Source organism: Festucalex cinctus, chromosome 21 (assembly GCF_051991245.1).
Source record: "Festucalex cinctus isolate MCC-2025b chromosome 21, RoL_Fcin_1.0, whole genome shotgun sequence".
Classification (NCBI taxonomy): Eukaryota; Metazoa; Chordata; class Actinopteri; order Syngnathiformes; family Syngnathidae; genus Festucalex; species Festucalex cinctus.
This window is the reverse complement of record NC_135431.1, coordinates 19,425,916-19,441,108: the sequence shown is the minus strand read 5'-3', so window position 1 is coordinate 19,441,108 and position 15,193 is coordinate 19,425,916. Positions and strand designations below refer to the sequence as shown.

The window sequence follows — 15,193 nt, the reverse complement described above, 5'->3', positions numbered from 1 at the left end:
AACTTATTTTATTATTAAATACAGTAAATTAATACATTACAATAAAATAATGTGTAATCCTGCTCGTGTAGACAATTACACTAACATACGTACATTAGTCAGTAGTGTATGTACATGAATTTCTTAAGCATACACAATAATACATCCTCATACTCACATATACAATTTTCATTACACTTTCATTACAATAATGCTCTTGAACTTTACTTTTAAAAGCTTTTTTAAAACTCAACAATTGACTTGCATCTTTTCAAGTCATTACCAAAATTATTCCACAAATTAACACCTCTTACAGAAACACACCTTTGCTTAATATTTGTTATTTATTTATTTATTTATTCATTTATTTATTTATTTATGTAGACACTTGTACCCCTTATGTCATATAAGGACTCTCTCTAATTTCAAATGGCTTCTGAATACTATGGCAGAGTAGATTGTTGTAAGCTCGATACATTATTTGTGCTATTACTGTACTTAGCTAGTACATGCACAGTATTTTTATTTTATTGTTCTCCAGACCCGTCACCAGAAAGAAATTGTAGGGGGGGCATTACCTTTTTTTGGGGGGGCACACTTTATCAACCTAAATCTAATGTTCATCAGGTTGAACAGCGGCATTGTGACAACTGCAAAAGTGTTCAGAAATATTTTCTGTCACTTAAAAGCGGCAGTTCGTTCTGAAATCTAAAAGACAAATTGAAAAAAAAATGTGTAGTTCATTTTGCATTTATTCAACTCAAAAGTTCATTTGAAACAAATCCACTCTTCACTTCTGTAAACAACTATGTCCGAATGAATGACTCTGTGACCCAGCCCCTTCTATCTGGAATTGGCTAGCAGTTGCCTTCATTTGCGTGTTGGATTAGGGCTGTACGATATGGACAAAATTAGAGATCGACCGATATGCTTTTTTCAGGGCCGATACCGATTCCGATTATCGGTAGTCAAGGAGGCAGATAACCGATATTTGAAGCCGATATTCATTTGCAGTAAAAGTTAAAATGTTGGCACCAAATTTTTGAATAATGCAAACCCTAACCGTTCTTTACAATGGATTCTCACACTACACTTTTCATTTTACATCCTTCTATCTGCAATAAGACGTTGGTGGCGGGGGGAGTTAAATGTGGGGGCCAATGTGACATTACCTTTTATAGCATTTGGGATACTTGTAGTTTTATTCTATAAATGTTATATTTTTATATTTTGAAGTAATAGGAGGAACCCTGTCATTCAAAATGTGCATCAGCTGTGGCATTACTTATTACTACAGCAAAAATAAATAAAAAAAATTCCATGAGAAAAACTATTCATCCCTGAACACCATACAGTTCTTGTAGACCTTATTATGATTATTGTTATTGTTACCATATAGACAGTTTTGATAAGCTGAGGATCTTAAATCGAGAACAGCAATATCATGCTACTCCTCTCTACAAGAGAACTGTCAAAAGACACTTCATCATGTAGTTTACTGCCACTTAGGATGCCCCAATCAACGCAGAAAAAGGTAGAGTAAAATAACTTGGTTATAATAATAGTAAGAATAACTTGGTTAAACAGACATTGTTGCGGTGGACCGCTGCCAGTTTCTGCTGTTTAATGTGTTTTACACTTATAGACACGTGTGTGTATATGGGCACACTATTCTCTCACTACTGTACTGTACTGTATCACTTAATGGCACAGATGTACTTGTCTAAGTAATAACTGGGCTGCAACATTGCTAATTCACATTAACAAGCACTATCTTAGCTGTCCACATGAATAGTTACTAACACACGAGAAAGTTATACAACACACCAAACATGAGCTCATTATTCAAAGTATGATGCACGTAACGAAATTACATCACTGAACATTAATTGCAGCCGTGTACGGCCGTAGATGTTACATATTAGTGGCATCCATTGAGAGGATAATGTCCCAAATGACGGCAGACATGACGTGAAAAGAGAGACAAAACGAGCAAATAAGCACACTATACTTTAGTGCACTTCTCTACTAATGCCAAACATACGGAAGAGGACACGTTCGTGTAGTTAAACGGTGTTTGAGACACTTAATTTGTTACGGAGCGGACTTTAACGAGGTGCACAACGAGCTGTCAATCAAATCGACGTCGAAGCTTAAGGCACACAATGGCAAACCAGTGCGACAAATAAACACAATATAAAGTAACTAAACGCTATTTAGTGTCATTGTGGCATCTCACTGCATAATAACCGCTATGCAACAAGTAATGGACGTGACCCAGAATGCAATGTGTGCGTCACGAGAGGTAAATATAATGACGTTACTCTACTCTTAACATGGAACTAGACAATATAATAATGACAACTGTTAATATTTGGAACCTTTCTAACAAACATTATTTACTTAATTAAGTGAAAATGTGTGTGATTCCCTCCCCGAGTAGTTCAAGTAGCGAATTAGCTACTGGGTGTTAGCCTACATGCTAAGCTGAACACACCACTGTTAGCTAGCGGGGATTCAATGCAAGGCAATGCAGCTCCATTCATATAGTGCATTTAATACACAACATAATTCAATGTGTTTAGCTTATCATGGTGAAACGATCGGCGGAGTCTCTTCTCTTTTAACTTACCTTCGAAGCATGTGTCTGTCGGGTTGTGTACGTGGGTGCGTGTGTGACCGGCTACTGTGATACAGGCATACACTACTGATTGGTTCTGGCTCTTGCACGGCTAACCAATCAAATGCTGCTATGGGCGTTACATTGCTGGAGTTGGACTCCATAACAGACAGAGACGCTCTGGGCTGCATTCGAAGCGAAAAGACGGAGTTTTAAATGGATCGCTCATATCGGCCGTCAGATTAATAAAACAGACCAATACCGATATGTACCAATATGTCAAATATCGGCCCCGATTATCGGCCCGACCGATTATCGGTCTATCTCTAGACAAAATTTCCTTTCATTTTTGCCAGACATCTCTATTCTTTGATCTTTGACTCAGCATGAGACTTCACATCATTTTACGTTTTTTTATGGTGCCTTCTGTATTTTGTGTTATTTTATTTCTATACTTGTACAGATTTTTTTTTTTTAGTATTTTATTTGCGTGTATATTTATCTACTTATATTTACTCTAATTAATTTTATTTTGTGTTATTTTATTTCACTTGTGTCTACTAAAAGACTAATTTCTATTCCATGCACAGCACTTTGTATGCAGCAATGGCTGTTTTAAAGTGATTTAGAAATAAGGTTGAGTTATGTCAATGATATACAGAAACAACATATGGGTTCAGTGAAAAACTAAGCAGAATATCAATCCAAAAGGATGTGTAAAGTGCTGTTTTTTTTAAATTAGAACTTCGTGACAGTCATCAACATGAACAAACTTGGCAATAAAAAAAGAGAATTCAACTCACATTGTACTGCAACTGCTTTAGTGATAAATAATTTTATGCTCCTTTGTTGTTGTTGTGTATGTGTGACTGCTTGGGTCTGTTAAAAGCATACTGTGTATTGCTACAATTCATCCGTGCTGTGTGGCTTGACTAATTAAAATAAAGTTTGACACTCACTTGTAAACGTAACCAGTGGACTCAGGATTCCCATTGATGTCAACTGTATCATCCTGGATCGAGGTTTGGCATTTGGTGGCTTCCATTAAAGCGGCACGACGTGCTCACTGCTCAGTCCTTGTCCCAGCGCCAGCCGGCAAATGCGCACTGTCTACCCGGAAGTAGATTTGGCTAAGGCACGTCTGCAGAGCACGCGTCTCCCCCCACCCCACCCCATCCCTCCTGATCCTGATTGTCATTGGCTCGCTTAGTTGTCAATCACAGCCAAACTTGAAAGGAGGTATGTGGTTGGCTGGCACGCCATGCTTTACTTAAAACAGAAGGCGCAAGTTTATGTGACTGATAGGAGGAATAGTTGGTGAGTCATCTTGCTAGGGCGGGCACGGCTGACTGACAGGGCGGGCACGGACCCCCAAGGCCCGCCCATGACGACGGGTCCGGTTCACTCTATTGTTTAATACATTAATGCACAGTATTTAAATTTAATGCTTTAAAGCTACATGCCAATTGTTCTGTTTAAGCACACAGGATTATTGTTTGTTCACTTCTAATAAAGGAGTGTATGTTGAAGTACAGAATTTATTGCTTATTTTCTATTTTTACCTTGGTATCGAAATGGCATCGAAAATCATGGAATTTCAGTGGTATCGGCATCGACTACTAAATTTCTGGTATCGTGACATCCCTAGTGCAATATTATGTTATGTACTATTAAGTTCCCCTTCATCTGACAATTAATGTATTTTAAACATATGTAACAACTATGGCCTATGGCCCAGTCCACCCTCTAATTTTTTTTAGTTGGCTTCTTCTAAAGCAAACTTTCTGCAGTTGCATAAATATTCCACAGCCCAGACAGGATCTAAGCTTGGTTAGCTCTGCAGGTGGTCACTCAACCACCAACAAAGCTCTTTTGAAGCCGCTGACCAGGTGACAAAGGAATTTATGCGTCTGCCGAAGGAGTGTATTCAAGCCCGCCATCCCGGAGCCGAGAAAACTGCTCCAACGATTTGGAAAATACAAACAACTGATCAAAGGAATGTTCATGACCTCTTATCAATCACAAAGGATATTCTGGCGTCTCGCCCCTCCAGGGGGCACTCCTGGAACGTCTAGATGGAGCAACAGCACCGTCAAGTGGTGAAACTTGGAACTATCCTTAGTGACAATTCATATAAGTAACCGCATTTTACACATTTATACCATGATAATTCTTGACAGATAACTGAACTACGAATGATTCATGTTATGTCTTTGTGTGTATGAACGTCCTATTTCATTTGTACTCCATAAGGAATGAAAGGCAATCAATATCTTTCAGTTCAGTCAGATTAGACAAGTAGAAATTACCTCACAAGTTAGTTTATGATGCATTAATTACGATGTGTGTTAAACGGGTTGTGTGGGAAAACTGATTTGCCAGACTGACCAAATTTAATGCCAAATTATTAATCCCTTTAATAATTTGTTTTTTTTTAAGTCTGCGTGAGCGAACAGAAAGGGTGTGCCACCCCCTACTGAAGCCCCGCCCATAGACTTTAAAAAGACGAGGGGACCCCCTCGCTCGCTCTCTTCCAACTTCGCTCTTCCAACATCATCTTCCGATGCCTCTTCCCGATCGCTCTCTACCTTCAAGTTTCCCAGCCTGCTCCAACTCTTTGTTCCAAGAAACTCGCCAACACGTGGCCCTTTTGTCCCTGGCAGCGACCATTGCCACGAGAGCAGACACTCGCTCCACGCCACGCCAAAGCAGGTGCAAACTTCAACGCTGACCCAAAAAGAGATTCTTTTACTCCCTTTTTTTTTCTTGTTTTCCCCTTTTTTTTCTTCACCACCGGTGATTGCCCGCCAGCAGCGAGCTCCACGGCCCCGGGGTACACTTGCAACGTACCGCCGGACTCAAGGTTGTGCACCTAAGCCGCCCCGTACCTCACCTGCTATTCGGTGGCGCCCCGCCGCGGTGCCAGCTCACCTCCAACGGCTGGCCTTCCCCGCACGCCGGCGCGTAGTGGACCGAGCTCCAACACCTGGAGTCGGACAGCTGTCCGGCAGAACCAACCTCGCCGGAGAATCAACCTCGCAGAGTTGCCGACCAATCAAGGGACGAGCCGCGCAACTACGTCAGCCCCCGAGCGGCTCCCTTGCTTACCTGTGGAATAGCCCTTTTTTTGATTTTCTTTCCTTTTGGAACGAACATTGACTATTTTTCCCCCTTTTTCACAAGACCTTTCTGCTCATTCGAGGCAAACGATTCTCGTAAGTGTGCGTTTGATTTCCAACTCGGCGTACCCCTGTTGCAACTTACGTTTGAAACATATCACAGATCTGGCAGGTCAAATTTCTCTTTTCCTGTTTCCTTATTCATTCGCATTCCTTCCTTATTTTCATTAGCTTTATTTTATTTCTTTTCTTCTGACGGTAGAATAGTTAGATAGGCAGTGTTTTGATTCTGTAGTGTAGCAATCGTGAATATATGCATGTTTTATTAACTTTATTCCGCCAAAGTCATCTGTGTTTCCGAGTGGATTATTATTCTTTTGTTAGTACAACGAACCACTGAATATCGAGTGTGGCGACTTTAGATTCTAAATGATTGATGAAGAAAGGATTTTGGTCGTTGTTTGCTCCTGTTAACCCAAAGCAAAGCCAACGTGGTGCCCCTAGAGGTTATCGAGGTAAATATAATTTACCTCTGTAACGTCCAGATTATTAATTCGTCCAAAAGACGACCCAATTATCGCTACACATAGAAGGGCCAAAACATCCCTAATGAAAATTAACTACACTAAAAACTAGCCACCAGAGGGTGCTACAACTGCACAAATGGAAATAAACATAACTTTTTTTAACAGACGTGTGGCATTTAAATATCGTGAACATGACGACGACGATATTGTGGCAGTTTTAGTATCAAAATATCACAATATTGCCGGTATCGTTTAGTGTTGTTCCGATACCATTTTTTGGCCTCCGATACCGATTCCGATACCCAGTTTTGCAGTATTGGCCGATGTCAATACCATACCGATACCTAAGGTTTTTTTTTCTCAACATGAAAAATCCGTCCTGCCATTGGTTCAGAGCATTCAAGGACCAATAGGATTTCTTCGATCGGCATGCAGTGAACATGTCGCACATCAGTGAATGTCGTGCACAATCAAGACGCAAGATGCTGCATCCAAAGTCCTATATTAGTATCGGAAATAATGGTATCGGCATGTTACTTGTTAGTACTCACCGATACCGATACCACTGTTTTAATGCAGTATCGGAGCCTCTGCCGATACCAGTATCGGTATCGGAGCAACACTACGTTACATCCCTGCTAACAACCTTAAAAGGGATACTTGACTCATTGAGCCCTTTTTAACAGAAAGAACATATTTTGACTCTAATTAATGTAACAATGTCATGATTTTTCAAAATCAATGAATACCTTTAAAAACTAATTTTACCACTTCTTGTCGACTGACGATGATGTCACCTGTGCTGAGGAAATAGGTAATGACTAATCATGGCTCAGTTTGCTGACCAAACCCAGAAAACAGGTGAGCTGTGATTGGTTGTTAACAATTTCCACAGCACAGGTGATGTCATCTTTAGTCGACAGCAAGTGGGAAATGTGTTTTTGAAGTTATTAATTGTACATGAAATATAATGAAATGATCAAATTACATCTGGACAAAATATTATTATTTTTTTAATGCTGAAAATGGCTCATTGAGTCAAGTATTGCTTTAAAAGGAACCCGGCTGTCATGACAAGTTTGCTCTATATTATTTATTTGGTTGTGACTAGGGATGTAACGATAGCCAAGCATTACGATACGATATTATCACGATATGACGCTCACGATACGATAATTATCACGATATTGTGGGGAATTTGGCGATATTTAAGCATGTATGTACCACCACAAACAACACTTTTTTTTTTTTTTTTTTTTTTTATAACACCCTGATAAAAACTTAATAAATTTAATGTAATATGAGAGGGATGGGTACTTTTCCAAGACTCGGTACAACGGTACCAGTTGTCGGTACTTTTGTGTTCGTTCTCTGTCTCTGTCTGTCTGTCCCCCCCCCCCTCTCTCTCGCTCTCATTTTTTTATTTGTTAAATTTTATTTAATTTAATTGGGTGGTAGTAAAAAAACATGTCCAATGCCTCAGATCACTACTCAATGTAGGAGGACTTAACACAGCCTTTTCCGTTGCTAGTTCCAGTCTTTGGATTGACCTCCCACTAAATGTTAGGAAAGCTCCCTATCTTTAAAACTCATATCTTAAAAGTCATTTTCATTGTTTGGCTTTGAACTCAGCATGTGACTATTGTTTTAGTGTTTTGTGGTAATTTCTACTTTAATGTTATTATTAATTTAACTGTAACTGTCTTGTTTTATGTTTGCTCTATGTACATCACTTTATATGGAGCGGTGGTTGCTTTGAAGTGCTCTTTAAATACAGTTGAGTTGAGTTAAACATTGCTTTACTTACTTCCTCTGGATTAGCAGGGCGATCTCTGTTTGCACTTTCAGATATTCTTGCGCCATTTTGCAGTGCTGCTCAAAAACTGCCATGGACTCTTTCGAGTTGGGGAAAGGAGCAAGGGGCTGGAATAAAATGGATGCTATTGTTACCACTCACGTTGCCAATATATATTGTATTATGTACGTATTTGAAGAAGGAAGTGATTGCAATACCAAAATTATAAAGGAAAAAAAAAAAAGTTTACCTGTAGCTGGTGATCAAGGGTGAGGTAAGCCATTGGAATTGAATTGTCTGAGCCGTTCGTGTCTATGAAACAAATTCTATGTTGTCAAGACTGCACTGGCACTGAATCTGTAAGAATCTCTATATGAATGCTGTACCACCACTGTTAAATAACCAACTATTACATAATGGGGAATCGCACGATATACGTCACCACACTTAATTAATATTCATGAGTCTCGCGAGGAGGGTCAAACTCGTTCACATTTATGACTGAATTTTTGGCTTCAGGAAATGACTAAAGAATACATCCTTCATATGTGGACGGTGTCTGTAGTGGTTTCTGCAAGTTCCATAACAGCTGTGTTTACTCGGCATGTTGTGTTTACAGCACCAGGTGGGCATTGCTGGTAGTGCTCTTGAGTGGTTTTGATCCCACTTGGCCGACAGAACATTCTGTGTTCGCCATGAGTGCTCCGAGTCCCGCACCGCCCCACTGTCATATGGTGTTCCACAAGGATCTGTATTGGGGCCCATTCTGTTCTCATTATATTTACTGCCCTTAGGTTCCATCCTTAGAAAACATAGAATCTCTTTACACTGCTATGCGGATGACAGTCAGATCTATGTCCCGCTTAGTAAAAAGGACGCTTTCTCATTGAAGCCTCTTTTGTCCTGTCTGGAAGAAATCAAAGGCTGGATGGCTTTAAATTTCTTGAACTTCAATGAGAAGAAAACAGAAGTTATGGTCTTTGGTCCCAGCGGCTCTTCTCATCCTGCCGAATTGGGTGTTCTGGCACAATATCTGAAGCCAACAGCCTCAAACCTGGGTGTCAAGATGGACAGTGACTTTAAACTGGACCGGCAAATTGCCGCTGTTTTCAAATCCAGCCTTTTTTATCTTTGGCAGCTGGCTAAGGTAAAAAATCTCCTATCTCAGCAGCACTTAGAAATGGTAATCCATGCCTTTGTTACATCTCGGCTGGATTACTGTAATGCACTTTATTTTGGAATCAGCCAGTCCTCCCTGCAGCGTCTCCAGCTTGTCTAAAATGCTGCTGCTCGTCTCCTTACTGGTGCCCGTAAGAGGGAACACATAACCCCTATTCTGGCCTCTCTTCACTGGCTGCCCGTGAAATGTAGAATCCACTTTAAGATTCTTCTATTTGTTTTCAAATCTCTCAATGGTCTTGCCCCAACTTATCTCACTGAGCTCTTGCACCCCGACACACCTGCCCGGTGCCTCAGGTCAGCAAACGAGACTCAATTGGAGGTATCGAGGGCTAAAGCCTGGTTCACACGGCAGGAGAATTGGCCCGATTTTAGCCCCGAATTTCCCCTCCCGACAATCGTAAGGACGCGCCGAGACGCAAGCGATAATCTTCACAGATAATCCTCCCGTGTGTATTGTCACCACACATGGTGCCTCCCGATATCGGTGCTCGGAAGGACCTCCGACTTGAAATCGGGCATATCCAACATGTTGGATTTTTTGGCCCGATTTCACTCCGCGCAGCAGATTGACAGTGACGTGCAGCCAATCAGAAAGCGAGCCAGCGAGGAAGCCGGTGGGGAATCCAAAATCAAAACAGTCATGACGCAGCAGAATGTCCGTGCTCGCGCTATTACACGCTTTTTAGTTTTTTAATTATTTGTATATATATATATATTTTTTTTTATACACGGACACACATTCTCCACAAATAAACGTGGTCTCCGAGTGGGACGCCAAACCGCGCCGCCAACACCGAGCCGAGGGCAAGCGATGTCTCGCCAGTGCCCATTTACGCTCCTTTAAACCAATCCTTTTCTTTGAATGACGCTTTTTCGGCTGAAAACCAGGATCGACTCATGTTGACGACTCGGAAGCCACGTTTAATCTCGAGAGGTTTTGCGAGACTTCCCGTCACATTCTTGAATGAACTCGGCTCGTGTGGAGTGTGTTGATTGTGCAGTGTGGCCGCACACCATGCACGGTACGTTCAAAACTGGAACTCCCGTGATTTTTTCTCTTCACGTGTGGTGTCTGTCAAAGATTGGAAATCGGCCGACAATTTGAAAATCTTGCCGTGTGAACCAGGCTTAAGCGGAGGCTTAGAGGAGATCGAGCCTTTGCTGTTGCCGGTCCCTCCCTTTGGAACGACATTCCACTAAATATTAGGCAATCCCCCTCTTTATCCTCTTTTAAAACACATCTGTATTCTTTGGCTTTTGGCGCACCATGAGACTTGTTCCTGGTGTTTTGTGGTGTGTATGAGTTTTTGTCTACCTATTTATGTATTTATTTATCTCTTTATTCACTTGCCTACTTCTTATTTATTTACTGATGTAAAATGTATTTACTTGAAAAAAAAACTTGTATTGCACTTCAAAATGTTTGCTTTGTTATTGTTTACTGCAAAACTGATATTTATGTACAGCACTTTGTACACAGCAATGCCTGTTCTTAAAGAGCTTTATAAATATAGTTGAGTTGAGTTTTTCCGGAGATAAACAAAAACAAAACAAGCACTGCTTGCATGGCTCGTCAATGAGCGAGTTTCTTTTTGACCCACTTCCTTGTTCAAGCTGCTGAAGTCATGTGGCCTTGCGGTCTAAAAATGGCATTCGTGCGGCGCCCCATTGAGAGTTTGCTTGTTAAATATTATTATTGCTAACAGCTGCGATAAATACCTGTGGGGTCATCAGGGGAGAAGTAACCTCGACTGTTTGCCTTCTCAGGAGGCATCATCTTCAAACTGGGACTAGAAGATCGGCTACTGTTCCTGCTTCCCTGCAAGAGCACATAAATTACATCAATGATATCGCCGAGTGTTGTAAAAAAGTGACAAAAGACAAGTTGCAACTACTGTAAAGTCGTTTGGAACTGGCTAAGGCACTAATCTCAGTAAATTTGCAAAAGAAATGCAATTATCTGATGTGGACAATGAGCAGCCACATTATTGTTTACTGCGCAGGAGTGCAAAAGTGAATATGAGATAATGCCTGAATAGCCACTACAGACTAAAATGTAACCAAGACAAATGGGATAAATAGAAAAAGTTTATTCGGGTCGGACCAAGCGACCGCTTCGAGGTCCCTATTGCACCTGCAGAGATGATTATTTATAGTGCCCGTGCTGCCATTGCTGCGAGTTCCCCATTGTAAAAAACAAACAAACCAATTCCTATTGGGATGAATGAAACAGATAAAAACAGAATACAATGATTTGCCAATTTCAACCTATTTTCAATTGAATAAACAAGATATTTAAAGTTCAATGTGATGCACATTATTGCTTTTTTTTCTTTTTGTTTTTAAAAACATTTAAAAAAAAATAATTCTGAATTTGACGCCAGCAGAACTCTGTTGTCCCGGGGGAAATTGAAACCGAGTGGACCATGTTCCACGCCTCATTGTTGAGGTAGCCGATCGGAGTTGTGGTGGTTGCCTGTCGTGGCAGAATCCACGAACCCTGAAGAAGGAGTCCTATCTGGTCTTTTTAGCCTGTGGGACTCCGGACGCAGCTGACGGGTACCGGATGGCCAAGCGGAACACAGCTTCTGTGGTCGTTGAGGCAAAATCTCGGGCATGGATAATAACTTCTGGACGGTTTCGAGGAAATTCTGGTCCAACATCCGGCGTAGTGCACCATTAACACTGTGTATATTGGACATGGGGTGCTGCTGACCTCGCCTTGGGAAGTTGTGGGGACAATACATCGAAGACCTCCTCAATTCCACCAACACTTTCCTTTGAGAAAGCAGTCTGGGGACTCGAAGGTAGGCTCCCCCCTCTCTGGAGTCGAAGTCACCGAGGTAGTTAGAAAAATCTCCTTTGGTGGATCGTTCCTAGGTCTTTGGATGTTGTGGAGCTGTCATGGTTGACACGCCTCTACAACATCGCATGGATAATGGGGGACAGTGTCTCTGGATTGGCAGACCACAGTGGTGGACCCCCTTTTTAAAAAGGGTGACCGGAGGGTGCGTTCCAACTATAGAGGGATCACAATCAGCCTCCGAGGTAAGGTCTATTCAGGGGTGCTGGAGAGGAGTGTCCGTCGGGAAGTCAAATCTCGGATTCAGGAGGAGCAGTGTGGTTTTCGGGTCATTAACTCTTTTTCTGCCACACATTATCAAAAAAAAAACTAATATGATCATTCACATCATCCTTGAAAAAGTTAAGATTTCATCAGATTTCGTCATGTTTCATTGTAATTTCATACACCGTCAGTCCATTGAAAAGAGATACAATGCTGCCATCTGCTGGCCATAGTTAGTTGACGTAATTTAACGTTTATGGCGGCATATATCGTGATTTTACGAATCGTTATAAAACGTTTTTGGCGTTCAAAGAGTTAAGTGTGCATGGGAGTTCACCCAACCAGTTTACATGTGCTTTGTGGACTTGGAGAAGGCGTTCGACCGTGCCTCTTGGGAAGTCCTGTAGTGGTTGTTTAAAGGTGTTGTAACAACTATTGCCTAGGTCCATTTCACCCTCTGATTTAGCTTTTAGTTTGCTTCTCTTAAAGCAAATTCTCTGCAGTGCATGAATATGCCACTGCCCAGACAGGATCCAGCCTGGTCAGCCCTACAGGTGGTTACCCAGCCACCAACAAAACTCTTTTGAAGCCACTGACCAGGTGACAAAGGAATTTATGCGTCTGCCGAAGGAGTGTATTTCAAGCAGTCTTCTCGGAGCCCGAACAAATGGCTCCAATGGTTTGGAATACACAAATGACCGATCAAAGGAATGTTCATGACTTCTTATCAATCACAAAAGGATACTCTGGCGCCTCGCCCTTCCTGGAACGTCTAGATGGAGCAACAACACCTCCAAGTGGCGAAACTTGGAACTATCCTTAGTGACAATTCACATAAGTAACCGCATTTTACACATCTATACCATGATAATTCTTGACAGACAACTGAACTATGAATGATTCATGTTATATCTTTGTGTGTATGAACATCCTATTTCATGTGTCCTCCATAAAGAATTCAAGATAATCAATATCTCTCAGCTCAGTCAGATTAGACAAGTAGAAGTTACCTCACAAGTTAGTTTATGATGCATTAGTTATAGTGTGTGTTAAACGGGTTGTGTGGGAAAACTGATTTGCCAGACTGACCAAATTTAATGCCAAATTATTAATCTTTTTAATAATTTTCCTCTTAAAGTCTGCGCGAGCGAACAGAAGGGTGTGCCATCACCTGCTGAAGCCCCACCCAGAGACTTTAAAAGGGACGAGCAGACCCCCGCTCGCTCTCTTGCCCTCTTCCTGCTCTCACAAGCCTCAACAAAAAAACTCCCTGGCACGACCCGCAAGTGTCCCAGGCTGCTCGAACTCTTTGTTCAAACTTGCAAACCACGTGGCCTTTTTCTTTCCTGGCAGGATCCGTTAACGAGATCGGATCCTCGCTCCATGCCATGCCAAAGCAAGTGCAAACTGCAACGCTGACTAAAGACTCTTTTGTTTTGTTGTTTTGTTTTTTTGTTCCACTATCGGTGCTTACCCGCCGACCTTCGCGGTCCCGGGTACACTTGCAACGCACCGCCGGACTCAAGGTTGCGCACCTCAGCCGCTCAGCACCTCACCTGCTATTCGGTGGCGCCCCGCCGCGGTGCTAGCTCACCTCCAACGGCTGGCCTTCCCCGTACGCAGGCGCGTAGCGGACCGAACTCCACCTGGAACCGGGCAGCCGTCCGGCAGAACCAACCTCGCCAAGTCGACCAACCAATCAAGGGACGAGCCGCACAACTACGTCAGGGCCCTGGCATGGCTCCCTTGCTCTGTGGAATAAACCCTTTTTTTTTCTTGCCTTTTTCAACGAACATTGACTATTTTTCCCCCTTGTCAAAAAGGCCGCCACTTCTGTTTGTTTCTACGCACCTCCAAGTCTCGTAAGTGCGCTTGATTTCTACCTCGGCGTATCCACTGTGTGCCACTTACGTTTGAAACATCACAAATCTGGCAGGTCAAATTTTCTCTTTTCCCTGTTTCTTTATTCATTCGCATTCCTTCCTTATTTTCATTCGCTTTATTTTATTTCTTTTCTTCTGACGGTAGAATAGTTAGATAGGCAGTATTTTGATTCTGTAGTGTAGCAATCGTGAATAAATGCATGTTTTATGAACTGTATTCCGCCTAAGTCATCTGTGTTTCCGAGTGGATTATTATTCTTTTGTTAGTACAACGAACCACTGAATATCGAGTGTGGCGACTTTAGATTATCAATGACTGATGAAAGAAGGATTTTGGTCGTTGTTTGCTCCTGTTAACCCAAAGCAAAGTCAACGTGGTGTCCCAGAGGTTATCGAGGTAAATACAATTTACCTCTGTAACGTCCAGATTATTAATTCGTCCAAAAGACGACCCAATTATCGCTACAGTGTATTCAAGGATCTTGTGTCTCTCCGTCTTACGGGTGGATCATCTTAACAATTGGCTCTCGACCCCGTCAATCAATCTGCTGTAACGACCTTGTGCATGCTCGTGCTTAGCTGAGCATGCGCACCCGCCCCCGGCCCCACCCCCGCGGACGAGGAGGAGAGCTGGTACGATGTCTGCCATGCACATTTTTAAAACGTGACAAACGGACGTTTGGCTTCTACTTTTTGAGAAGATACTTCAATACACCTTTAAGGAGTACGGGATACCGAGCCCCCGATACAGGCTGTTCGGTCCCCTTACGACTGGTGCCAGAGTTTGGTCCGCATTGATGGCAGTAAGTCGGGTTCATTTCCGGTGAAGTTTGGACTCCGCCAAGGTTGCCCTTTGTCGCCGATTCTGTTCATAACCTTTCGCTTCTTCATGCCGGTGAGAGGAGCCAGCTGAGGTGGCTCGGGCATCTGGTCCGATGCCTGCTGGATGCCTCCGAAGAGAGGTTTATCGGGCATGTCCCACCGGCGGGAGGCCCCGGGTACGACCCATGACACGCTGGCC

General features: G+C 42.3%; 1 protein-coding gene across 9 annotated transcripts in view; it reads right to left on the bottom strand.

The window, feature by feature from the left end:
- map3k7 (mitogen-activated protein kinase kinase kinase 7) overlaps nt 1-15,193 on the bottom strand; it is a 256,484-nt gene that overhangs the window by 4,574 nt on the left and 236,717 nt on the right. For all 9 annotated transcript variants that reach the window (XM_077510677.1, XM_077510683.1, XM_077510682.1 and 6 more), the window contains 3 exons: nt 10,942-11,041; nt 8,291-8,352; nt 8,053-8,168 (listed from right to left, as the gene is read on the bottom strand). In XM_077510677.1, the coding sequence (XP_077366803.1) occupies nt 8,053-8,168; nt 8,291-8,352; nt 10,942-11,041 (278 nt within the window). The remainder of the gene's footprint in view (nt 1-8,052; nt 8,169-8,290; nt 8,353-10,941; nt 11,042-15,193) is intronic.